This window comes from Trichosurus vulpecula, chromosome 3 (genome assembly GCF_011100635.1).
Source record: "Trichosurus vulpecula isolate mTriVul1 chromosome 3, mTriVul1.pri, whole genome shotgun sequence".
In the NCBI taxonomy this organism is placed as follows: domain Eukaryota; kingdom Metazoa; phylum Chordata; class Mammalia; order Diprotodontia; family Phalangeridae; genus Trichosurus; species Trichosurus vulpecula.
The window spans coordinates 347,284,417-347,311,595 of record NC_050575.1 but is presented as its reverse complement, the minus strand read 5'-3'; the positions used below and the strand labels follow the sequence as shown (position 1 = coordinate 347,311,595).

The 27,179-nt window shown below is 36.7% G+C and overlaps 1 protein-coding gene across 4 annotated transcripts in view; it reads right to left on the bottom strand.

Annotated features, from left to right (window-relative positions):
* The window catches only part of SRBD1 (S1 RNA binding domain 1), a 345,104-nt gene that overhangs the window by 225,147 nt on the left and 92,778 nt on the right, over nucleotides 1-27,179 (bottom strand). For all 4 annotated transcript variants that reach the window (XM_036752226.1, XM_036752227.1, XM_036752228.1 and 1 more), the window contains 2 exons: nucleotides 18,828-18,918; nucleotides 17,653-17,760 (listed from right to left, as the gene is read on the bottom strand). In XM_036752226.1, the coding sequence (XP_036608121.1) occupies nucleotides 17,653-17,760; nucleotides 18,828-18,918 (199 nt within the window). The remainder of the gene's footprint in view (nucleotides 1-17,652; nucleotides 17,761-18,827; nucleotides 18,919-27,179) is intronic.

The window sequence follows — 27,179 nt, the reverse complement described above, 5'->3', positions numbered from 1 at the left end:
GAGGTTCCCTACTAATCATTTTACTGTCTATTTCTTCCTGTAATTCATTTAACTTCTCCTTTAAAATTTGGATGCTATATCATAATATATATATATACACATATATTATACATAATATACATACATATATACATAAATGTTTAGTATTTATATTGCTTCATTATCTATTATATCTTTTAACAAAATGTAGTCTCCCTGCTTATCACTTTTAATTAAATCTATTTCTGTTATTACTTTGTCTGAGATCATGATTGCTATCTTTACTTTTTTTTTAACTTCAAATAAAGCACAATAGATTTTGCTCCAGCTGCTCATCTTTACTCTGTGTGAGGCTCTCTGTTTCAACCGTGTTTCTTATAAACAATATATTGTCAGATTCTGGTTTTTAAAGAACTCATCTATCTATTTCTATTTTATGGGTGAGTTCATCCCATTCACGTTCACAATTATGATTACTAACTATATATTTCCCTCCATCCTATTTTTCTGCTGTTTGTACTTCTCTCTCTCCTTTCATTCTGTCCCTCCTCAAAAGTCTGGTTTCCTTCTGACCACTGTCTACCCCAATCAGCCCTTCTTTTACTCACCTTTCCCCTTCAATTATTCCCCTCTGCTCCTATTTCCCTGTAGGTCAAGAAAGATTTCTATATCCAACTGGGTGTGTATGTTATTCCCCCATTGAGCCAATTCACTACTAAGCAATTCCAAAAACAAAGGTTAGATATCTAAATATAAGACTCTAAATGCAAGCACAATAATCTTACATTGTGGAAAGAAGAACAACAACAACAATAAGAAGACGTCGAAATTGTTCATACTTTGGGAAGTGAGCAGTATAAGTAGGAACAATTTTGGAAGTATAAAAAAACCAGCTCTTTGAATTAATAAACCCTATTTATCATAGAACCTAGGAAGTGAAACATCTGTAACAGGGTCAGCATACTTAGCTGGTGTATTTTAAGGCAAGGAAAAGCCACAAACTACTGTCAAATGAAAGATGGTCACACTTTCGAGCATGTCCTCCAAGATGTATTTCCCTCATATCTCAATGTGGAATTGTAAACCCAGTCCCTTCCTAGGGCATGTGTTGGGTAAAAAACAAACAAATCACAGAGACACGAAACAAGCCCTCATTAACCATTCATTTTTTTTCTTTTGTTGTTTCCCTAGTCCCAGTGCAATATAAATTATTTAAAAGCTTTTTCTTACATAGCTGAGGGAACAATGAATAGTCTAGGCAGCTAAAACCAATTAAACAATCTCTCAAGTAAAATACTAGCATTGCCTTTATTCAAATCTCCATTTCATTCACAGAGATTTAGTTAATTTTCTTCTACCATCCATTTCAATTATCTGAAAACTAAAATTAGTGGGAACCCATACAAAATAAGACCAAACACCTTATTTAGGAAATTATTTCCCCTTTCACCTCAAAAAAGAAAAAAAAAGGACTTTGGGAGATGTGCATTGGAAAGGACTATGTATCCAATATTGCATTTAACCTCTTCATCCAGCCATCATCCAACTCACCCCCGCTCCCCATCCCAAAAAGTCTTGAAACAACTGCTTTAGATTTCTTTTAATACAGCAAGCAATAGCTTGTAAACGGATGCAAACCAGCTGAAACATTTGACAGACAGTGTTAAATACCAGAGAATTCCTATCAACCATTTTACTTTAAAAGGTGCTTTGATGTTGGCTATCTTTCATGTACTTCTTTCATGGCACATTAATAAAGAAAACAGAGCCGAAGTAAATCAAGTCCCCAAGTCACATCTAGAATTACAGCACTGTAGGTACTCGATGAAATACGAATTAATGCTGCATGAGTAGTGAATAAATTTAAAAGTAGTTCTGACCTTTATTCTGCAACTAGACCTGAGACATCTTTAATCCTCCAACCTCTTGAAACCTAATTATCATAATATGAACCCAAATGTTAGGTTCCCTTCAAACTGAAAATGCTGTGAAGTAGAAAAGTATTGGGAATTTAGCCTGGTGTAACATTAGAAATGTATGGTCTGGGAAAACTTTAAAGTGGCATTTCTTAAAAGTCTGGATAGCATAATGCAGAGTTTGCCACACGTTAGAACCAAAAACAGTATTTAGGTTTTGTTTAGTTTTCCCAAGACACCTACCGAAAAACTAAAAATGAACTAGATTCCTAGAGAACAATAATTTTCAAAGTTTGATTTTTGAGCTTTGAGTCTTGCTGCCCCAAATTACAATATGAGATCTTTCTCAAAAGCAAGAAGGGTTGTCAGCAACTTTAAAATCTTGCTTCAAATATGACCAAAATAAGAGAAATAGAAGACTAGTGAATTTTGCATAATGTTTTTTTTTTTTAAACATAAACTTCAGTAATCTCCAATGAGCATGGGAGCCAGAAAGAATTTTCGCCCAAGGTAAGGGCAAACAGTATACTATTTAAAGCCAAAGAAAACAGAAAAAATATGGACAATCAGCCAAAAGGAACAAATTAAAAATGTAGAACTGTTAACATTTTTAATTTATTAATAATGGGGGTATCTATATGCACTTGTTTCAACAATCCAGCTAGCAGCTGCTGTGGGGGTGAAAGATCAACACAAGCCCAACAACAAGAATGCTGCCAGCATGCTGCAAAAGCACAGGTTCTTTTGATCTGCTTTAGTAAGGAAAGCAATGTGAAGGGGTTAACAAGCTTATTTTAATCCAGCATACAAATATCACTCACTTAATTCACAGGAAAAAGCCAGCACCCTGAACTTCAGAGCAAAATACAAAGTACAAACATAGAAAGACAGACCTTGTCTGATTCAAATCCCAATACATAGTTACCAGAGTTTAACAAAGTCCCAATATCTGGGTTTATGAACTGGAGTGCTCTTAGCTACAGTTGTCTAGAGTCTCCACATCAGCCCACATCACCAAGAGTGAGAGCCCTGTGCAAATGGCTGTCTTCTCTTCTTACACTGTTTCAGACATCAACAAAGGTCATCTGAATGACCAGAACTTAGACTCCTATGATTGGCTTAGCCCCTCCCCTTAGTACCCTGGGAGCTTCACACCCACATAGGCTTAACACCTAATAGGGGTTTGGGCCTGGGGCTCAGCACCTAGTAAGACTCAATGAAATACACTGAATTAATCAAAGGAAACAAAAGCCAAACTCTTCCAGGGCACTTGGCTGAACTAAGTGCTAAGAGCCTATTTTGCTTATCAACACAACACTCATTGCAGCTAGAGAGATAAGAGAACTTACAAATAAAATTTACAAATGGAAGTATGTAAAAATATGTCCTCTGTTTGCAGACATAGCCACCCTGGTAGATAAATGCTATGAAGCAGGACCTTACTGAATTTAATGTATAAATGGAGTCACCTATACGATGGATTCCTACTACTAGAAATTCTAACGGGGACTTTAAAGTGAGGCCTCGGAACAGAGATTATTTCACCTATTTACTATAAGAATGCTTATAGTAAATTTAGTTTACTGCTGCAAAAACAATTGTGTATTTGATGGGGGTATATATGAAGTGTATGATCATGCTGGTCAGTGAGGTCAATCTGAATGGGTGAGACCTTAACTTAGAGAGTATAGCAGAATCTACCCACATATACCTGAAATTGAAATGATTGACAGTATAAGAACTGATCAAAACAAAATGCTATTCTTACACTTTCTGAAGGTTTTTCATTTAGTCTAAAGCACTCATGAAATACAAAAGTTAATCAATTCTCATTCTCAAGCCAAACATAATGTTGCTTAATTTACATTTTAAGTTCTGTTAAAGCAAATACACTTGTCTAAACAGGACATCTGTTTTAGTTATAATACATCGTATCTTTGGCATGAACTCACAATAAAACTAACAAAAACAATCAAGAATTTTTATTGGACCTGGCAACAAAAGCAGATTTGTAACAAAAAACCCTAAGACCAGATATGACTGTCACTGGGCTCTAGTCCAGTCCTAATCTAAGTCAATAAACACAGATCTGCAAGAGAGGCTAACATTTTTTCTAAATAAAAAGAAAGAGAGAAAAAAGAAGTCCTGCAGTTATTTAGGTTGGACATAGGTATATGAAAGCACATGAGTTATAAGAACGGTGAAATGTATTTATTTTCAAACAAAAACTGTCAAACTGAGTCCAGATAGAATTTTAAAACCACAAAAAAGTACATATTCCAGATGCCCCATTTCCAGTCATATATGTCAATGAAATGTTTTATTTAAATATCAGAGGAAAAAAAACACATTAGCCATTTCAGTAAAATAAAGAAAATGCAAAAAAAAATATGAGATATAACAATTATATATGCTTTAAACATCTAAGCTAAGCAGATTCCAAAAGAAAAAACAGAAGCCGTATCTCAAAAATGCTAGTCAGTCACTAAATTCAGTTTCTAATGATCACAATATAAATTAAGGAGCGATAAAGAATAAGTACAATAATCAAAAAGAGCCAGGATTATAGATAATCACACAGTATCTTCTCAGTCCACTTTTCTTATGTTACATTAAAGATGAAGAAAGTTAAGAGTAGATGACAAGGTATAATCAAGTATCTGACAGGATGCCATGTGGAAGGAGAAACGGACGTGTTTTGTTTTGCTGCACAGGGCAGAACTAGAAACAATGGAATACTCTCTTGCTCAATAAATTCCAGTCATAAATGTCAGGGCAGCTAGGTGGCACAGGGGATAGAGTGCTGGGCCTGGGTCAGGAGGACTTCCTGTTATCTTCCTGAGTTCAAATCTGGCCTCAGACACTTACTACCTGTGTGGCTCTGAGCAAGTCCCTTTAGCCTGTTTGCCTCAGTTTCTTCATCTGTAAAATAAGCTGGAGAAGGAAAAGGCAAACCACTCCAAGACCTTTTCCAAGAAAACTACAAATAGGGTAACCAAGAGTCAGACACAACTGAAACTAAAGAACAATTCATTTCTTAGGGCAGCCAAGTGTCACAGCGGACAGACTGCTAAGCCTGGAGTCAGGAAGACTCATCTTCCTGAGTTCAAGTCTGGCCTCAGACACTTCCTAACTGTGTGACCCTGGGTAAGTCACTTAATCCTGTTTGCCTCAGTTTCCTCATCTGTAAAATGAGCTACACAAGAAAAAGGCAAACCACTCTAGTATCTTTGCCAACAAAACACTAAATGAGCTAATGAAGGTTTGGACACAACTAAAAAATGACTGAACAACAAAGTTACCTATTTTCTCTAGATCGAATACAAATTCCATCACTATTTGACTGAATATTTTTCACAACATGGCTCTCATCCTTTTACCAGGTTATTACTCAAGATTTCACTTATTTGGTTGAACAAAAATAGCCATCATTCTCTTCTCACACAATATTCCATCTCCTGCCTCTCTCTGGACCTTTGCACAGATTACTCTCCATGTGTGGAATGGATTTTCTTCTCTACTCTGTCTCTTCACATCAATAACTTTCTTCAAAATTGATCTCAAGACACCTTTTACATGAGAACTTCGCTGATTCTACCAATTGCCAGTGGAGTCTGCAGTGGCAAAATTAGCATGTGTGTGTGTGTGCATGTGTGTGTGTACGTACACAATGTGACTTCTACGAGTAACTCTTTTCTCTTTAAAAGCAGGATTTTTTCAATATTGTAATTCAATGCCCATCACCTAGCACATTTCCAAGAGCAGATATTAAGCACCTAATAAATGGATGCATGGATTTGAGTAGCAGGGAACAGATTTGAGCTCCATAAAAGGAAAACTTCCTAATAATTAAAGTTGTACAAAAGTAGAATGGTCTGGATCAAAAGGATTTCCCTTCCACTTTGGGTCTTCAAGAAAAAGTTAGATAAATACCTCTTGGGTTCTTTTGGAAAGAGGATTCTTGTTCAGGTATAGGTGTACTATATGTCCTCTGCATTCCTTCCAATTCTCAGGTTCTGTGAATCCTAGCAAAAAGTCCAAAAATGTTAAGTACTACTACTCTGCCTGGTGTGGTAAGCAGCTTACCTAAAGTCATATTACAATTATTAGTTGGGACTGAAAATATCCTGAATAGCATCTGAATATATCTGAATAATATATACCTGAATAATATCTGAAAATATCCACGAAAGTTGGACCATCACCAAGTAGAAGAAAGCAGAGACAAAGACATGTAATGAACACAGAAACTGATTTCACATTGTAGCTGAGGAATGAGAAAAGAATCCACATCTGAGTTAGGTAACTGCATTAAAAAAGCAGAGTTACCCAATTCCGTCATTTTTACTTCACTAATAATCTTCAAAAATTAAAAAATCAAATTAAACAACCAAAAAAAATTTCTTGATTATGGGACAAGGAGGTGTGATGATCAGACCAGCAATGAGACACGGAAAACAATCATCTCTGAAGAATTTTTTTAAATTAAAAATAAAAATATCACACAGAGAGCATTAGTATAAGTGGCTTTTCTCCTTAAGAAAGCTGTCTGTATTCACTGCCTCCACTTTCTAGCCTCTCATTCTCTTCTTAATCCTCTGCAGTCTGGCTTCCAACTTTATCATTCAACTCCAAAATTACCATTGATTTCTTAATTGACAAATTGAACAGGCTTTTCTCAATTTTCATCCTGACCACCTCTGTAGTCTTTAATACTATCTACAGGCAGGTAGGTGGTACAGTAGATAGAGTGCTAGGCCTATAATCAGAAGAACCTACCTTCAAATCCTTTCTTTTTATTCCATGCACTTATCAAAACAAAGTCTGGTACACAGCAGGTGCTTAAATAAATCTCTGTTGACAGACTTTTGTGACTATTTGGAAAGAAAAATGTACCCACTAAGAGCCATCCTGGCCATACTGGCCAAAAAAGTATGGGAAGTTCTCAAGAATAAAATTTTAAAGGTATAAATAAGAACAATGAACATGAGAACAGTAAGGTAAATTATTTAAACAACCTGGGTTTTTTAAAAGCACATACAGCAGAAAGAAATAGGAGAAGAAAACTGAGTAACAATTTTTAAAAGCCTAGTTTAATTTGGTAATCTTGGAAGTACTTTACCATATCCAGAGATAAATTCAACAAGCAATAAAAAAAGACTTTTTAAGCTAAGTTTTAGACGGGGTATAAACTCAATAAAGGTCCAGAAGAAGCAATAAAAGGGCCTTACTAAAAGTAGGTATGATTAAAAAGACAAGGAAAGAGAAAATCTACTCAACTCTCACTTTACTTCTATTTTTCCATCAAGAATTATCTTGTAACTGGAAAAAACAGAACCAAAATGGTTAAAAAGAAATCAATTCATCATTGTCAAGACTGAAAATATTACAGCAAAGCAGACCACCTTACAAAGAAAGCTCACTTTTTACAAAGCTTTTTGGAATTATTCTCTCTCCTTCCTCCTTATCCAATTCCTCATCTTCTGTCACCTCTTCCCCCTTTATGATTAGAGAGGATATCTTTAATACTAGTGATAAACTAATTTTGAGTAGAAATGTGAGATCCACAATTTTGTCGTTGTTCAGTCATTTTCAGTCATGACCAACTCTTCGTGACCCCATCTGGGGCTTTCTTGACAAAGATGCTGGAATGGTTTATCATTTCCTCCTCCAGTTCATTTATAGATGAGGAACTGAGCCAAACAGGGTAAAATGACTTGCCCAAGGTCACAAAACTAGTGTCTTGGACTGGATTTGAACTCAGGAATATGATTCCAGGCCCAGCACTCTATCCACTGTGCCACCTAGCTGCCCTGGTCCACACTTTCCACTTTTTAAGTATGTGTGAAAAAGTAGAGAATTAAGTTTGAATGCTTACATAACAATTATATGAAAAAAAAAGGAAGAAACTTAACCATACCACTACTAGGCCTATACCCCATAGAGATTTTTTTTAAAAAGAGAAAGACCCATACGTACAAAACCATCTATAGCAGCTCTCTTTGGCCTCAGATGAAATAGTTTCATCCCTGGTTTCAGGGATGGTGTCCCAGAATCCTCGGAAGACTCGAATGAACTGTCACAGAATGAAGCATAACCAGGAGAACAATTTATAACACCATGGTAAAAACAAGGTTGAAAGACTAAAGAGTTCTGCTCAATGCAACGATAAACCGTGATGCCGGAGGTGTAATAGTGAAGAATGCCAGCCACCTTCTAAGTGAGAAGTGATTTTAGTCATGAGTAAAATGGGAATTCATTTTGATTATTTGTTATAAAGGGGTTTGATGTTGTTGTTTATTCATTGGGAAAAAGAGGAGAAGTGGGAAAGGAAGGGAATAAAGGCTTGAAAACTGAAAAAACTAACTGGAAAAAAAAGTGAACGAGAGTTGTGAGTCAGGGGATATAGAATGCGAGAGAGAAGACACAGTCATTACAGGAGATCAACACGCATAAAATGAGGCTTATATCCAGGTCTGTGAGATCTGGTGCTTCATGTCCTGGGATCCTATGGGGCATTAGACTCCAATGGTTTCTTATACAATGTAACAACAATGCTACTTGCCGCTCCTGTGGCTGTGTAAGTCCAATAACACAGGAGGGCTGCTAATGCTGGTTCTTTCATCCGCTTTACTAAGGAAAGCAACTTTAAGGGTTTTTCTATCTCACTTTAATCACACACACACACACACACACACATCCCATTCACCTAGTTCAGGGGAAAGTCAGCACCCTGAACTTCAGAGCAAATACAAATAGAAAATTATAAACAGAGAAAATAACACAAATCAACAGACAGGCTTCCATCTGACCATAGCAATACATACAAAGCTACCAGAAAGAGAAGCACCAACATCTAGGTTTTCAAAGCCAGGCGTGGAGAGCTCCTTAAAGGCTACCCAGAGTCTCATCGCCAACATTCTTCCAGTGAGTGAGACACCAGCAAAATGCTAACATCTAAGTATATATACACATCTTCAAGGTCAGAGTTTCACACCTCTCAAGGGCTTCACATCTCTCCTGACCTAATTAGCAAAAGGGTGTAGGCCTTCTTATAAACAAAGGCAAGACTCAATCAAAGGCACTTGATGTCCTTAGTACTCAGAAGCACTCCAAGAAGAGAAAACAGTAAAAAGTCCCACTTTGCTTGCCCTTACATACAACCAAAGACAACTGAGTAAAGTAAGCAGGAGGGAACCTTCCCATGTGTAAATATAGGACTGAAATAATTCTAACTAATACCACTCTCATACACAGCTTGCCACAGGAGTCTCTAGTTTGTAAAATGAGAAAACTTGAAGAGAAACCAAAAGACCCAGAATAAGGAATGTGAGAGTTCATTAATGTAGCTCGACAATGAAACTTGGATAAACTGCATTCCCAAAAGGAAATATGGTAAATTGCTGATAGATTCAATTGCTGAGCCCCACTTACCGATATTTGAAAAACAAAGGAAAATAAGAAAGATGCTGCAAGACTAAAGAAGGGCAAATGTCCCAGTATTTTTTAAAAGGGAAAAACACTTAAATATGCAAAGAGTATGCTATTGAATTTGGCTTGGACTCCCATTCTTTAAAGATTTAAAAAGGGAAACATTCTTCACCAAAAGGGAAAAATTGTTTCTTCAATAAAAATTCACATCTGACTCAACTTATCATTTTTTACTGGAGTACTAGAAATGCAGATCAGGAAAATGCCCTAGATATGACATACCTATATTTCAACCAAAACATATGACAAAGTCTCTCATATGGTATGACTTACTGTATTAACAGGACATTAGGAATTAGACATAAATTAGTTGCTGTCAACATGAGGAGGGGGTTCTAATGGAGGGCACTACAAGCCTCTGTTTAGTCCTATCTTGTTTGGCATTTTTTTCCATACTTTAGATGAAGGTACAGATGGAACACTTAGCAAATCTGCATATAAATAAGGCCAGGAGACAAAACTAATAAGGTGGATAATATGCATCATATCCAAAAGCTTCCTAATAGCTAGAACAATGTACCAAATCTAATAAGACGAAATATAACCGAGATAAATGGTCTTACTTCACACTACTCCCTTTCATGCACAAAACAATACAGTTTAACTGGCCTTCTCAATGTTCCTCATATATGACACTAAAAAGTTCACTCATGCCTTTCTACCAGTTGTCTCCCGTGGTGGAATGTCCTTCCCCTTTCACCTCTTTGAAACCCTAATTTCCTTCAAAGCACAGCTCAAGGGCCACTTTCTACAGAAAGCCTTTCCTGATCTTGCCCAGTATTACTACTACTAACAAGAATAGCTAGCATTCTATAGCACTTTGAAGTTTAGAAAGATTTATTTTGTAGATACCTACATATATGCATGTAGTCTCCCTGCCTAGACTGCACATTCCTCAAGAGTATCTTTCTGTATCTGGATCTCCAGAGCCTAACACAATAGCTGGCACAAAGTAGGCACAAAACATATGCTTCCTGATTGACTGAATTATAATGTTCCATAATAACACTCACAAGAACAGTTAGACCACAGAAATGCCACAGACTTTTTACACTTAGATTTCAACAAAGCAACTAATAATTTTTCTCATGATCTTCTAGGAGACAAGATGGATAACTACTGGATAGATATTACAATTAGGTGGGTTTACAAAAGCATAAAGAACTAAATTTAAAGAAAGGTCATTGTCAGGTTAATGATGGGCATTCACTGCTGAAGTATCTGCCCAGTGCTATTTAATATTTTTATCAGTGATTTCCATAAGATGAATAGAATGGTCATAAAATTTACAAATTACCAAAAGCTACAATGGAAAATAGATCTGGGAACCAAAAAGCTAGAAAAATAGGCTCAATCTAGCATGATGAAAGTAATAAGGATAAATGTAAATTCTTATACTTGGCCTGAAAAAAGAAATGGCACAAGTACTGGATAGGAAAGACATGGTGAGACAAAGTTCAAGTGAAAAAGACATAGGGGTTTTAGTAGATTACAATGTAAAGATATCATTCAATAATATGACAAGAGAAGCCTGAAAAATCAATGGGATCCTAAGCCCACAACCTAGGACGGCCCTTAAAACTTTGTCCTGGTCAAATTACATATATAAAATTGTGTTCGGTTGTGGATACTTCACTTTAGGAAAATCACTGAAAAAATTGAAGTACATCCAGAGAAAGAAGCCCAGCATAGTGAAAGGAAAAGAAATCATGCCATAAGAGGACTCAGTAAGGAAAATGGATATGTTCAGCTGAGGGAAGAGGAGAAAAAAAAGAGAAGGGAATAAGCATTTATATAGTGCTTACCCTGTGCCAGGCACTGTGCTGAGAGTTTTACAAGTAGTATTTCATTTAATCCTCACAGTTGGCTTGTGATGTAGGTACTACTGTTATCCCCATTTTATAGTTGAGGAAATTAAGGAAAACAGAAGTTAGGTGACTTGCCCAGGTTGACACAGCTATTAAGTGTTTGAGGCTGGATTTGAACTCATGTTTTCTTGACTCTAAGCCTAGTGCTTTATCGACTGTGCCACCTGGCTACCTCTCAGATGAAAGGAGAAAATTATAGCTGTCTTCAACAATATAAAGATCTGTCATTCAAAAGAAGGATCAAACTGGTTTTACAAGCTTCAGAATAACATATGGAAAAGCTTCCTAATTATTCAGTTGTCAGAGAAGAATAAACTGCCCCAATAGATACTTAAATCCCTACTCTGGAGGCAACCAAACAGAAGGTGAATATAGTGGAAGCAATTCCTGTTTCATTCACCACCTCAAAGACTAATAATGTGCTACTAAATAGAGCTGAAGGAAATCATGTAAGTGTGCTGAGTCTACTACAAATTTGTGATTTAATCTCTACTGGCAATCCTTTTCCTCTTCCCTAAGTGATTTCCTATCCCACTCTCCAAACTTCTCTTCAAGTCTCAAGCCTCTTATCCCTTCTTTTACCCCTCATTCACAGGTTTTCAGCTGAAAACTTTACTGAAACAAACAGGTCGTTTGTTGTAATGTTGATCTTTTCCACTCCTCTTCATCTAACAATCCCTTCTTTTCACCTCTCTACTCCCTGACACTATCCCCCTTATTCCTCCTTTAGTCTAGTTCCTTACACAGCTTTTCCTTCTAACCAAGGACAAACCTTCTACATGTAACTTTGATACTATCTGCTCCCACATTCTCCAGCAGATTGTCCCCACTATCATATTCTCATCTCTAATCTCCAATATCTTGCTACCTAATAGATCCTTCTCTGCTACAGACAAAAAGACCCCAAGTCTATCCTGTCAATCCTTTCAGATTATTTGAACCCAAATAATACTCAAAGCATTCAAACTGCTCTGCTCTACTCTAAAAATCCCCCTTTCTGTGTCAACAACTTCAAAGACCAGATAAGACTGACAAGGGGTATCTTTCCTGTTGGTGACAGGATGTCTGCAGCCAGAACAGTGGGATTTCTCTTATCTTGATATTCTAGAGACATCTGCATCTTGTGATCTTAATCTCTAAGTGACCCTACCTTGTCCATTGTCTTGTTTACCTAAAAACTTCCTTTCTTTGATATGCTCTTAACTGCAGTTAAGAATTGTTACTTAAACTTTGTCTTTCTTCTTCTGGTCAATCAGAAGGTTGCTTCTGATTCCAAGATCATGTATCCGCTAGCATCAAGGGAATAAACTAAATGATTTTATATATCACCTAGCCTGTGGTCTCCTTTAACCAAACTTCAAGGTCGACAATCCTTTCCTTAAAAAACTCTCACTAGATCCCAGTATCCCTACTACTTATCATCCTTTATCTCTCCTCAGCCAAACTCCTAGAAGAAGCTACAGTAAACCACTTTCTTCTCTGGGATCCTTGCCTAACTCTGAGTTTTCATGACAACACCCTCCCCTGGATCTCCTCCTACCTCATTTGACCTCTCCTTCCAAGTTCCATCCACAGTCTGAATTCAAGTGAAAAGGGAATCAAGAATAAAACGGGGGTGGGGGGGGGGGGCAGGAATAGGAAGTAACAGTTGTGGACAAAGAGCAGAGTTTGGTACCAAAAGTAAGAAAGAGAAGTAGAATGTCAACAGATCATGATCAGATAAAGGAATTTCAGAGCTCATCAATAAAGAAACAGTACATTTGTGGATGATGTCATGAGCAAGGTTACGACCATTTCTGTATGTCTCTGAACAAAGTGGGGTAGAGGACACCAAGGGAAATGAATAAATTGAGAAGCTGAGAGGTTGGGGTGTTTGAGGTAGTATCAACATGTATGCTGAAATCTCCTGGTATAAAAGAAGGAGGAGAGAAAGATTTTGAGCCAGGTACTAAAGTCATTTAAAGAAGGAAGGGAGTTTCCTGAGGTCTGTAGACAGCAGCTATGAATAAATGGCAAGTAAGGATTAAGGGTAGTTCAAAGGAGAGATTATTGAATAATAGTGGTAGAAAGAGAACCCAGAAGTGGAGTGAAGAATATTTCCACTCCCCAGTCAACTACACCCAACCACCAAGTAAGCAGAAACAAGTCCAAGTGCAGCCAGTGCTGGAAAGGACACACAAGGAGGTTCTATCATCAGCAAAGAGCGAGGTCTCAGTGAAAGCCAAAAGATATATCGTGAAAGCAAGTCTGAAACCTATGGAACAAACTTTCCAGAGAGTACAGTGGAAAGGGTGAGTAGCTTTGGTTTGGGACAATGGCCAATGCCTGAAAATTATTTTCCCCAAAAAAGTTCTCATGATATGTATGCATCGAGCTTCCCTATAGTGTACAGGTCCTTGGCCTCTCCCACTCCTTTTTCCTGATCTGTGTTTTCCCCAATATATTTCTCACCATCTTCACTTATTCCCACCTATGCACTGAATCACACATCAAAGAATATGTTTATTTAATTGGAAGGGTCTCATTGAGTTCTTCATGGAATTTCTCTACGTCTTCAAACTCCACAAGAGACAATGATATACAGGGTACAATTATTTGTAAGTTGGTCCGTTTACAAATAACTCATGATAGGTATTGCAATAGGAGATAAACAAATTCCCCAAAAAAATGTTTATTGTTGCTTCTGGGTACAAGAGAAAACCAACTCAGTTAATTCCTTCATTTACCTCTCCCAAAGAGAACTTGGAAACATTCCTTCCATTTAGTTGCAAATTTCTTTTTCTTTCTGGTTTTGTATATAATAAGAATGTCAAGCTATCTATAAATTAATTCTTCCAGGAATATGTTCACTCATTTGTCACTGAACAAACATTTTAGAGTACCAAGAGCCAAGTTAAAGTTTATGGACTGCCTAAAAACTATTATTCTTAGCACTTTCTACTCCCCTTTCCACCACTCTCCCAACCATATTTTAAGCATATAAAAATATACTTCATTTGCCAAAAGCAAGTTCTTGAACCAATTAATTCAATTACAGAATAACTGAACAATTTGGTCAATACTTTAATCAATAATTTATCAAATATAAATTTTTTTCCATTCTTGGTATTTTGGAAGGTTCACTGTGTTGCACATTTGTACAAAAGAGCTTCTGAGTAGGAATCAAAACTCTAAGGGTCAAATATCTCAAAGAGGTACACATTTCAAAGCAATTTTCTTTCACTGTTATTCTTGAAAAGACCCTATTATCTTCCCCCCAAAAAAATGAAAAACAAAACATTATGCAAATTCTCACAATTAAAATACTAAGGAAAACATGTATCTATAACATAGGGATGGAAAAATTTACAAATGCACTGAACAAACAAAATAATCCAAACTTCTTACCAAAAATAATAACTATTTTTATATTTCTTTATAGTCTTCATATTTTAATTCACATCTGCATTATAGGACACCACCACTCTATTTATACCTTAAAGCTTTGTTTATCAATTGTGCATTAAGACTATTTCCTCATAATTTAAAATAATGTCACTATACAGATCACCAAACAGCTAACTTAGCTTTTTTCATAATTTTCTTAGTGTACATTCCCAGTAATGGTATTATTGGGTCAAAGGGTTTAATGAGTTCCCTAATTCTTACAGTGCACTGACAGATTACTAGCCAAAAAAAAAAAAAATACACCAATTTTGTACTCTACTTACAAGACTTTCTCCACAATCCTATCAACACTGAGTTTTGTCAGTGTCATTTTTCCCATTCTGGTAGATCTGACATAGTATTACACAGTTGTTCTACTAAGAATTTCTTTGGTTCCTAGAGAAACTGAACATTTTTTCAAGTAGTATCTGTAATGTGTGTATATTGTTGTTTAGTTGTTCGATCTTATCTCTGTGAACAGAGCACAGCAGGCCCTACTATATTCCACTATATCCCAAAGTCTGTTCAAGCTCATGTCCATTGCTTCCAGGACATTATCTATCCATCTCATCCTCTGCTGTCCCTTTGTCTTTGATCTTTCCCAACATCAGGGTCTTTTCCAATGAGTCCTATCTTCTCATTATGTGGCCTAAGTATTTAAGGTTCAGTTTCAGTATTTGACCTTCCAGTGGGTAGTCTGAATTAATCTCTTTAAACATTGACTGATTTGATCTCCTTGTCATTCAAGAGACTCTCAAAATATTTCCCCAGCAACAAAAGTTGAAAGCATCAATTCTGCAGTGCTCAGCTCTCCATATAGTCCAATTCCCACAGTCATACACTGCTACTAGAAAAACCACAGCTTTAACTATACGGACCTTTGTGGGCAAGAGGATGTCTCTGTTTTTAGTATGTTGTCCAGATTTGTCATAGCTTTCCTTCCAAGGAGCAAGCGTCTTTTAAATTTCATGGCTCCAGTCAATGTGTGCAGTGATTTTAAGTCCAAGAATATAAAATCTGACATTGCTTCCATTTCTTCTTTCTCCATTTGCCAGGCAATGATGAAACCAGTCGCTAAGATCTTAGTTTTTTTGATGTTAAGCTTCAAGCCAATTTTTGCACTCTCCTCTTCCACCCTCATCAAGAAGCTTCTTAATTATTCTTCATTTCCTGTCATTAGATCAATAGTGTCTGTATATCTGAGATTGCTGATATTTCTCCCAGCAACCTCAATTCTAGCTTTTCATTCATCCAGCCCGGCATTTCATATGATATACTCTGGTCGTAAGTTAAATAAACAAGGTACAGCCTTGTAGTCCTTTTCCAATCTTGCACCAATCAGTTGTTCCATGTTTAATTCTGTTTCTTCTTGGCCCACATATAGATTACTCAGGAGACAAGATGATCTGGTACTCCCATCTCTTTGAGAACTTGCCACTTTTGGTTGTAATCCACACAGTCAAAGGCTTTAGTGTTGTCAATGAAAAAAGTAGATATTTTTCTGGAACTCCTTTCCTTTCTCCATAATCCAGTGCTGTTGACAATTTGGTCTCTAATTCCTCTGCCTCTTTGAAAACCAACTTGCCCTTCTGGTAATTCTCAATTCATATATTGCTGAGGCCTACTTTGCAAAATCATAAGTATAACCTTGCTGGCATGTGAAATGAGCACACTCAGTATTTTTAACATTCCATGGCATGGCACTTCCTGAGGACTGGGATCTAAACTGATCTTTTTCTAATCAAACGGCCAATGTTGAGTTTTCCAAATCTGCCAGCATACAGAGTACAGCACTTCAACAGTATCATCTGTTAGGGTTTTAAATAGCTCAGCCGGAATTTCATCACATCAACTAGCCTTAAGGCCCATTTGACTTCATTCTCCAGGATGTCTGGTTCTAGATTGTTAATTGTGCCAATATGGTTAACAGTGATGTTAAAAAACTTTCTTGTATAGTTCCCCTATATATTCTTTCCACCTCTTCTTTATCTCTTCTACTTCTGTTAAGTCCCTACCATTTTTGTCTTTTATCATGCTCATTTTTGCATGAAATATTCCTTTGACAGCTCTAATTTTCTTGAAGAGCTCTCTTATCTTTCCCATTCTATTGTTTTCTTCTATTTCTCTGTGTTGCTCATTTCAGAGAACATTCTTATCTCTCCTTGCTATTCTCTGGAATTCTGCTCTAAGCTGGGTATATCTTTCCCTTTTTCCTTTACTTTCACTTTCCTTAGCTATTTGTAATGCCTCATCAGACAGACATTTTGCTTTCTTGCTCTTCTTTTTCTTTGGAATGTTTTTTGTTACTGCCTCCTATACAATACTGCAAACCTCTGTCCATAGTTCTTCAGATACTCTACCTACCAGATCTAATCCCACAAATCTATTCATCATTTCTACTTGATGTTCATGTGTGTATACTGTTAAATAAATTAACAGTTTATATCCTGTCTAAAGATTTTTGGATTTTGATTTAAACAGAATCTGATAAAAGGACAAATGAGAACCCAACAAAAGGACTTCTTTAAAGTATTACTTTACTATTAACTTATAAAGCGTATCAAAGCCACACAAGTCAAGACTTTGAGAAAAACAGATTTAGCAACCACAATCTATATTTCCTCGAATTCCTCACTACTTATGTTGGACGAAGGTAATTCCAGCCTTAATTTCTGTTATGAGCTCAAGGAATCTGGATTTTTTGCCGCCTCAGCTATTCTAAGAAATACTCTGACTTCACCTCTGCTGTCACACAGCATACTAGGCAACACCTTTGGCCTTATCATGTTACTTAGGACAGCAACTAACAGCCATACCAATGTCTTCAGAAGAACCTCTAACTCAGGGAATACCCAGTCAAATAAAAAGGGTAGACACAAAAAAATGAGGGAAAAGGAAGATGCCAGAAGCAGTCATAAAAGTCACAACCACTACCAAAATATATTCTGAAAGAAATCCTAAAACATCCTTACCAGTAAACAACATCTAGTGGTGCAAAATATTTTTTCATTATCAGGTCTGCAAAGTAAGCTTCTGTTTCACGGCAGGCAGTCCCATTTCCAATCACTACAGTGCTGCAGCTTTAAAAGGAAAAAAAAAAGTCTCACTGAAGTAGCAAACTAAGATTATACCTTGACAATCAGCAATGAGAATTCTGCATTTCAAAGCAGATACTCTTTAATGGGTACCTGTGTTTTGGCACATAACCTGGCAACCTATGCTTTATTTCATTCCAGTTAAAAGGAAGCATTCAAATAAAGTTTTCCTCCAACTGAAAAATGATGATGATGATGATGATAAAGAAAAAGAGATATTTTTACCCACATGCCCCATGTTCCCAGCATAATTAGATTTTCTTTTGCCTTGGATATTTGACACCATTAAAAGAAATGGTCATTAAAATGCTGCCAAACTAGAGCTTGGAAGCAAATGATATTACATGGTGTTAAACTAAGAAAAACATAAAAATGTCACTTAGCCCAAGAATTCAAGACTAATCCCAAATGTTCAATGTCTATCAAGGTCCTAACACAACTAAGAAAAATTTTTTAATCTAAGATGGTCACAACTAGCAACAAAGGGATGGACCAGATGATTTCTCAAAATCTCTTCTCAACTGAAGATCCTGTAACTCCAAGAAATGTTTCTGTCTTATATTTATTTTCCAGATGTTCATGGTGATACACAGCATTTTATACAATATTTCTCCTGCCAAATACTTGTGGTCATAACACTAACAAATATCAATATAACACGACACTTGTTACTAGTGACACTCAAAAAAGAACACCTCTCATGAAGCAAAGCACTGAAAAAGCACAACAGGAACTTCATGGCTAATCACATGACTAGCCATGTTTTCAAGGAACTCCTATGACCTGGGGTACAATGAATCTATTGCTTAATAAATACATGAGAAAAGCTTAAATAGAAGAATGAAATGAGTAAGCTACTAGATACCATTCCACCTTTGGTAAACAAAAATATTTTCTTTGAGTTTCCAAATATACTTCTCTCTTGAAACATGGCTTGTTTGCAATGCCTTCTCTCCACTTAAATGAAGGCTCTTCCCCCTTTTACACTAACAGCTTTATGGACTTTTCTAGTTGAATAAGCTACAGAAGTACTCAGAAAGTTATTTTCATACTTAAAATTCAGCAACAGCCTTTTTATCTTCTCTGCTTCTCGGAATCCTTGTCCTGAATGCAAGTAGACAACATCAGTATGAAGTATCTGACCTTAGAGAAATAAAAAATGAAAACCATTTGATTAGAATTTAGAATATCAAAGACACTATCAATTTGACTAGATTCAAGCTTAAAATCTGGAAAGTTTTAGAGGGAAAGGGGAATGTTTTAACTGTCCATTTAAAAAGAATTTGAATTGCATTTAGTAAATCAGAATATCCCTGTTCACTTTGGGTTGTTGTCACAGAAACAACATTACACAATAACTTCCTCCTATATTCCAAGAACCACTAAGTACAGAAAGATGTATGGGTGAGTGTTCTAGCTACTTGGTGTTAACTTATTTGGCTATGACAATTCAAGAAACCAAGAAACATTTAAAATAGTATGAATTCTTAGGCAATCATCTTCTGCTTCTGCAGGGATGTAATGGCAGAAAAGAGGGCAAAAGGTGCTAAGAATAAAGTTTTTAGACTGTGTGTGAGTGTGTGTGCGTGTGCGCGCATGTGTGTGTTAATTTAACTGCAGGTTTTTACATTTACTTTTCATTTCTTAATTACATGTGAACAAAAATTTTTAACATTCTCTTTTAAACTTTGAGTTCCATATTCTTTCCCTCCCTCTCTCCCTTCCTTGAAAAGGCAAGCAATTTGGCATAGATTATATATGTACAGTCCCATGAAACATTTCCATATTAGCTAAGTTGCAAAAGAAAATGCAGGCAACAACAAAAAAAAATATGCTTCAATCGGCACTCAGACTCCACCAGTTCTTTCTATGGAGGTGGAGAGCATTTTTCATCACAAGGCCTTTAGAATTGTTTTGAATCACTGTATTGATGAGAATAGCTAAGTCATTCACAGCTGATTATCATACAATATTACTAGTGCTATGTACAATGTTTTTCTGGTTCTGCTCATTTCACTTTGCATCAGTTCATGTATGTCCTCCCAGGTTATTCTGCAAGCATCCTGCTCAACATTTCTTATAGCATAGTAGTATTTATCACAATCATATACTAAAATTTATTCAGCCTTTCCCCAAGCAATGGGCATCCCCTTAATTTCTAATTCTTTGCCACCAAAAAAAGAGCTGCTATAAATATTTTGGTACATATAGGTCCTTTTCCTTTTTCTTTGATTTCTTTGGGGTACAGATCTAATGGTGGTATTGCTGGATCAGAGGGTATGCACAATTCTATACTTTTTTGGACATAGTTCCAAAATAAATGCAGTCTTCAAAATGTAAAATCCTTATAAAATGACAAACAACATACTACTGTGGGTCTGAGCAAAGTCAATTTGAAATCTTCACTACAAATGACACCAAAACAAAATAGAAAATTGTGGCCAAAATAATATTTTCTCACTAGTTCTCCTTGGAAAGATAATTAAAGTAGTTCACAGCCTTGGTTTTAGCATACATTCAAAGACAATAAAAACATTATTTTATGTTTGCTGGATCATTCTGAATTGTAGTGTCCAAGATGAACTTGAGGGAAAAAAAACCATTCTAAAGATAACTTCAGGTTTTTCCACTCACAATTATTATGGAGGATGAGAAGATAAATTCTTTGAAGAATGAAGTAAAATGCATAATATTCTACAAATTAAGTAAACATATACTTTAGTACTCAGTGATTTTAATAGAAAATTTGGCATAAGGGAGGAATGCAAAAAAATGGAAAATGTGTCTCAGGAGTAACAAAAAAAAGACCGAGGGTTTGTGAATTACACAGAAGCCCCCCCTATACATGATGCACATTTTCTTCAAGAAGATCTTAGGAGGTGGTAAATTTAACTTGTAACAAACAGCATCCAAAAAATTTACATGATTCTTTAATGTTTTCAGGATACTTATTATTTCATTTGATCTAGACAATAACTCTTGAGAAATTATTGAGCAATTATTATCTTCATTTTAGAAATGAGGAAACTGAGGTTCTAAGAGGTTACATAGCTATTTTCTTATATATGAACTCAAGTCAAGAAGCACCTTTTAAATGCTTACTATGTGCCAGGCACTATGCTAAGCACTGGGGGATACAAAGAAAGGCAAAACCAGACTTGGAAAACAACTAGTTACTACTGTTTAAGTTATATCTGAATTATATCTGTGTACAAACAGACCATCAACTTGTTAGAACGAAGAACAAAATCAATACCAATATCAGAAAAATAAAGATGAAATGAAGACATTGTAATTAAAAATAACTTCAGTCTGGCCAATTCAAAAAAAATTATGGGCCCACACGAAGTTGCAAAATGGATAATGAAGCAGTCAGACTGTGTCAAAGACTAATAGCATTTCCTATGGAACTGTAAGCTGAGTATAGCTATCAATACAACAGAGAAATTAAAGGAGTTCAGAAGTTAACTCAGCCAGAAAACATTTGATCTCCTTTTCAAATGGAGAGACATAGCAACCAAAGAAAATACTGGTATTGAATATAAACTCCTTTGGAAATTTTTATAAAGCAGAATAGGAAAAGATTATGAGTGGTAGTAAAATGAGAAGACTTTGCTTTCCCCTTTAACTGGAAAAAAAAAAAACAACCCAAGATCATCCATCACAAACTCCGACCTCTCCCCTACTCCATGACTCAAAACTCTTCAACACCATCCCCAACTTTTTCATCCTTAGCTCTTGAATCCACGAAGAGGTAGGACTTCTCCCTGCTAACCCTTTACCTTGTGCTCCTAAATAAAACCCCTTCTTTTTCTACCAGGAGCTTGCCCCTTCAACCACTTACTTCCAGGACTTTCTCTAACATTCAATCTTTCCTTATCCATGGGCTCTTTCTTTGCTGCTCAGAAAATTGGCCAGGTGTTCACATGACCTCCCTGAAACTATTATTCGTATCTTTTTTTTCCCCTTGGAAAGCCATTCTACCCTCCCATTTATGGCTTTCAACCAGATTATCTGACTGAAACTACTCTCTCTAAAGACTACCAACAATCTCTTAAGGGCTAAATTAACAGTCTTTTCTTAGTCCTCATTCTATTGGACACTCTCGGACCCCACCTTCTCAGTCTACTTTGTGGCATCATCACCCTTCTCCCACCAAGAGTAGGTAACTTCAAATGCCTTGTCCTAAACCATCTCCTCTCTTTTTCTCTACAGATTCTAACCTGGTGATTTCATCAGCTATCCTGCATTGGAATATTGTCTCTAAGCAGATGACTCTATATATCCAATCCTAATATCTCCCTTTAACTCCACTCCTGTACAACTTCTTCCTAGTCATCAGCATCTCAATGACCTGTATCATAAATCACATGTCCAAAACAGAATTCATTATCTTTCCCCAAAAAACCATCTCTCATCTATACTGTTCAGTTTCTGCTAAGGACTCCACCATCTTTTCAGTAGAACAGGTTTACAACCTAGAAATCATCTTTGACAATTCTTCCTTCTTCATACCTCTATCTCCTATTACTGCCAACTCCTTTCAATTCTACCTTCACCATAACTTTATCTTTCATCCTCTTCTCTCCACCCACCCACACAATCTCTACTCTAGCTTCAAGCCCTCATCACCTCTCACCTAGACCATGGCTTCTTAAACTTTTTCCACTCATGATCCCTTCAGCACTTCTTAAATTGTGGATCCATACCTCACTTCGGGTCCCTTACTACTTCCACAACATCTCTGCATCTGTCCTCTTCTCTCAACTGAGAATGTCTGAGGTGAGATCTTAACTCAAGAAGATGAGTTTCCTGACTGCAGGCCTGGCACTTTATCCACTGAACCACATTGCTGCTCCTGAATCCTTGATTACCATGCATTTATTTTTATATATATATATTTATAAATATATATTTCTTCTCTGACTAGAATGCAAGTTCCTCAGGGGTAGAAAATGTTCCATTTTTAATCTAAGTATCTCCAGTACTTAGCACAGTGCCAGTAATATAGTAAACATTTAATCAATGATTGTTGATGATTTTACTCTTTTGCATGCAAAAGTCAAAAGATATGAGTTATTTTCACTATTTATTAAACTTGCAGATGATTAAAATAGATTTAAGACTGTGGAAGTTTCAGTTGTCTACTATGAATAACTGATTAGTTTTCCACTATTTTTTCATTTATTCTTCAAACATCTTTAGAAAAGACATGGGACAGTCATGGGAGATATAAGTAATCTTGGGAAAATTGGCATTGAATTTCTACTGAAGTAATGTTTTTTTTTTCCTTTCCACTGCTTCAATCACTTGCATTTTAAACAATTTAGCATTGAGTTCACAAGATTCTGATGCATATTCTCTGATTCTTCATCATGAAACCATATTTCATCAAAACAGACATTAAGCATACTTTTGAAGGACAGTCCATTTTCCCAAATCTATCCTTGAAAATATCCCAGTTTTTCAATGGAATTCAAACCAGGTAATTTCCTAGGCAACTGAAGTATATTTATTTTTTTCACTTAAATACATTTCTTTAATCCTTCCTGACCTTTGTGGCATGGTGCAACACCTGTATCATAGTATTCCACCCAGAAATGAGGACTGCTGTAATTGTGGCAAAATTCAGTTTCTACATATATCAATATATTTATGAGAGTTCATCATTCCTTCAATGGGGATAAAACTTCAAGGCCCATTGGAAGTAAAAAAAGAAAAACAAAATCCTCAATACATTTTGGCAGGGTAGATATTCTACAGATTCATTTGGACTACAGTTTTGGTATATCCTTGAATGAAAAAGTGAGTTTCACCAGTGAAAACAGGCGTTTTCCACCTCTAGTCCTTGCCAAGAACAAAGCATTTTATCTTCAAAACACTGGTTATCAGTTGTTTATTTTTTACTGGTTCTTCCAACTTTAAGAAGTTTATGCCATTCTGTAGAGGTATCAATATTAACGCCTTCACAGCTGTAAGATACCTTTGAAGTATCATGCTTGCTTTCTTTGGATTAGGCTGTTCTTTTTTAAGTCTGTTTTTTTGTTTCAGAATGCTTTCCTTTGAGCTTTAGTAGGACTGATCCTGTTCCATAGTGAACTTGAAAAATCCTTGAAACACTTCACTTCACTTGCATCAACAGATACTATATCTCTAACAGTCACTGAAAAGTGTTCTCAAATAATTCATATACTATAGTAAGACTTTAAGAGTTCATCCTGAATCCAAAACTAGTTCCTTAGCTGAAGGTTATGAATTTTTTTAATTAACAATGCCTATCATGAAATAAAATATTCAGTTTGCCTTCTTTCCAATTCTTCACTTTAAATAAACCATTAGAAAATCAATGACAAGCTATGACTCAACTCCAGTCTCCTTTACTTATCACCATGCAAAAATAAACATACATAACAAAACCTTGTGAAAGTATACCACCTTTGAATACAGTAAGAAATAAAAATGACCCATTAATGCTAAACATCTCCAGGTAAATGAAGAAAAGAAGTGAGGGGGGCGCTGAGCCAAGATGGTGGCTGGAAAGCAGGGACTTGCCTAAAGCTCTCCCCGTGGACCCTTCAAACACTGACAAAAAATGGCTCTGAACAAATTCTGGGGCTGCAGAACCCACGAGAAAGCAGAGGGAAGCAGGGCTCCAGCGCACGACAGCCTGGATGGTCACTGGGTAAGGTCTATCACTGGCAGCGGAGCGGAGCAGAGCTCAGCGTGGGCTGGGCCCAGACCAACCAGACCAGGAGCTGGGCAGGAACAGGCCCTAGGGCCCTGAATCAGTGAGCTGTGGCAGTTACCAGACTTCTCAACCCACAAAGACCAAAGACAGCAGAAGTCAGAAGGAAAAACTGCAGGGATTCGTGGTTAGGCCACCCCCCCAGGGGTAGCGGAGGTGGTGCAGCTACAGAACTACAGCTGCAGTTGTTTCCCGCCCCAGGCCCACTCAGTGGGAGGAATTAAGTGGCAGATCAGAGCGGGAGTGCAGAGCCTGCTTAGATCTGAGTCACGGTCCAGGCTGGCGGTTCTGGGGGGGAAAAGGAACGCTGGTGTGGCAGAGCTTGCTGTGTAGAAATAGCTCTGAAAACAACAGCGCAGCCTTTCAAGCTTGGAGCAAAGTACTCTCTACTCTACAAGCAGTTGTACCCTGACAAAAAGCTCAAGCATCAAGTAGTTGCCTGGTAACATGGCCAGGCAGCAAAAACAGACCCAGATTCACACTCAGACTTTGGAATCTTTCTTTGGTGACAAAAAAAGACCAAAACATACAGCCAGAAGAAGTCAACAAAATCAAAGAGCCTACATCAAAAAGCTCCAAGAAAAACATGAACTGGTCTCAGGCCATGGAAGAGTTCAAAAAGGATTTGGAAAAGCAAGTTAGAGAAGTACAGGAAAAACTGGGAAAAAAATGACAGTGATATGAGAAACCCATGAAAAACAAGTCAATTACTTGCTAAAGGAGACCCAAAAAAATACTGAAAAAAACATTGAAGAAAACAACACGTTAAAAAATAGACTAACCCAAATGTCAAAAGAGCTCCAAAAAACCAATGAGGAGAAGAATGCCTTGAAATGCAGAATTAGCCAAATGGAAAAGGAGGTCCAAAAAACCACTTAAGAAAATACTACCTTAAAAATTAGATTGGAGCAAGTGGAAGCTAGTGACTTGATGAGAAATCAAGATATTATAAAACAGAACCAAAGGAATGAAAAAATGGAAGACAATGTCAAATATCTCCTTGGAAAAACCACTGACCTAGAAAATAGATCCAGGAGAGATAATTTAAAAATTATTGGACTACCTGAAAGCCATGATCAAAAAAAGAGCCTAGATATCAACTTTCAAGAAATTATCAAGGAGAACTACCCTGATATTCTAGAACCAGAGGGTAAAATAGAAATTGAAAGAATCCACCAATGGCCTCTTGAAAAAGATCCCAAAAAGAAAACTCCTAGGAATATTGTTGCCAAATTCCAGAGCTCCCAGATCAAGGAGAAAATACTGCAAGCACCCAGAAAGAAACTAATTGAGTATTGTGGAAACACAATCAGGATAATACAAGATCAAGCAGCTTCTACATTAAGGGACTGAAGGGCTTGTAATATGGTATTCCAGAGGTCAATGGAGCTAGGATTAAAACCAAGAATCACCTACCCAGCAAAACTGAGTATCATGCTCCAAGGCAAAATATGAACTTTCAATAAAATAGAGGACTTTCAAGCTTTCTCAGTGAAAAGACCAGAGCTGAATAGAAAATCTGACTTTCAAACACAAGAATCAAGAGAAGCATGAAAAGGTAAACAAGAAACAGAAATCATAAGGGACCTACTCTAAAGTTGAACTGTTTTGTTTACATTCCTACATGGAAAGATGATGTGTATAATTCATGAGACCTCAGTATTAGGGTGGCTAAAGGGAATATACATACATACATACATACATACATATATATGTGTGTGTATATATATATATGTGTGTGTGTGTGTACATATATATATATATTATATATATATATATATATATATATATATATATATATATATATATATATAGACAGAAGGCACAGGGTGAGTTGAATAGGAAGGGATGATATCTAAAAACATAAAATCAAATTAAGGGATGAGAGAGGAATATATTGAGAGAGGGAGAAAGGGAGAAATAGAATGTGGTAAATTATCTCACATAAAAGTGGCAAGAAAAAACAGTTCTGTAGGAAGGGAAGAGGGGGCTGGTGAGGGGGAATGAGTGAATCTTGCTCTCACTGGATTTGACCTGAGGAGGGAATAACATACACACTCAATTGGGTACCTTACCCCACAGGAAAGAAAGAGGAAGGAGATAAAAAAGGGGGGATGATAGAAGGGAGGGCAGATGGGGGAGGAGGTAATCAAAAGCAAACACTTTCAAAAAGGGACAGGGTCAAGGGAGGAAATTGAATAAATGGGGATAGGATAGGAAGGAGCAAAATATAGTTAGTCTTTCACAACATCAGTATTGTGGAAGGGTTTTGCATAATGATACATGTGGCCTATGTTGAATTGCTTGCCTTCTTAGGGAGGGTGGGAGGGGAGGAAAGAGGGAAGAGAAATTTGAACTTAGTTTTAAAAGCAGATGTTCAAAAAAAAAATAAAAAGTTTTCCCATGCAACTAGGAAATAAGATATACAGGCAATGGGGCATAGAAATCTATCTTGCCCTACAAGAAAGTAAGGGAAAAGGGGATGGGGTGGGGGAGAGTGGGGTGACAGAAAGGGGGAATGACTGGGGAACAGGGCAATCAGAATATATGCCATATTGGAGTGGGAGGAGGGTAGAAATGGGGAGAAAATTTGTAATACAAACTCTTCTGAAAATCAATGCTGAAAACTAAGAATAGTAAATAAATAAACAATAATTTA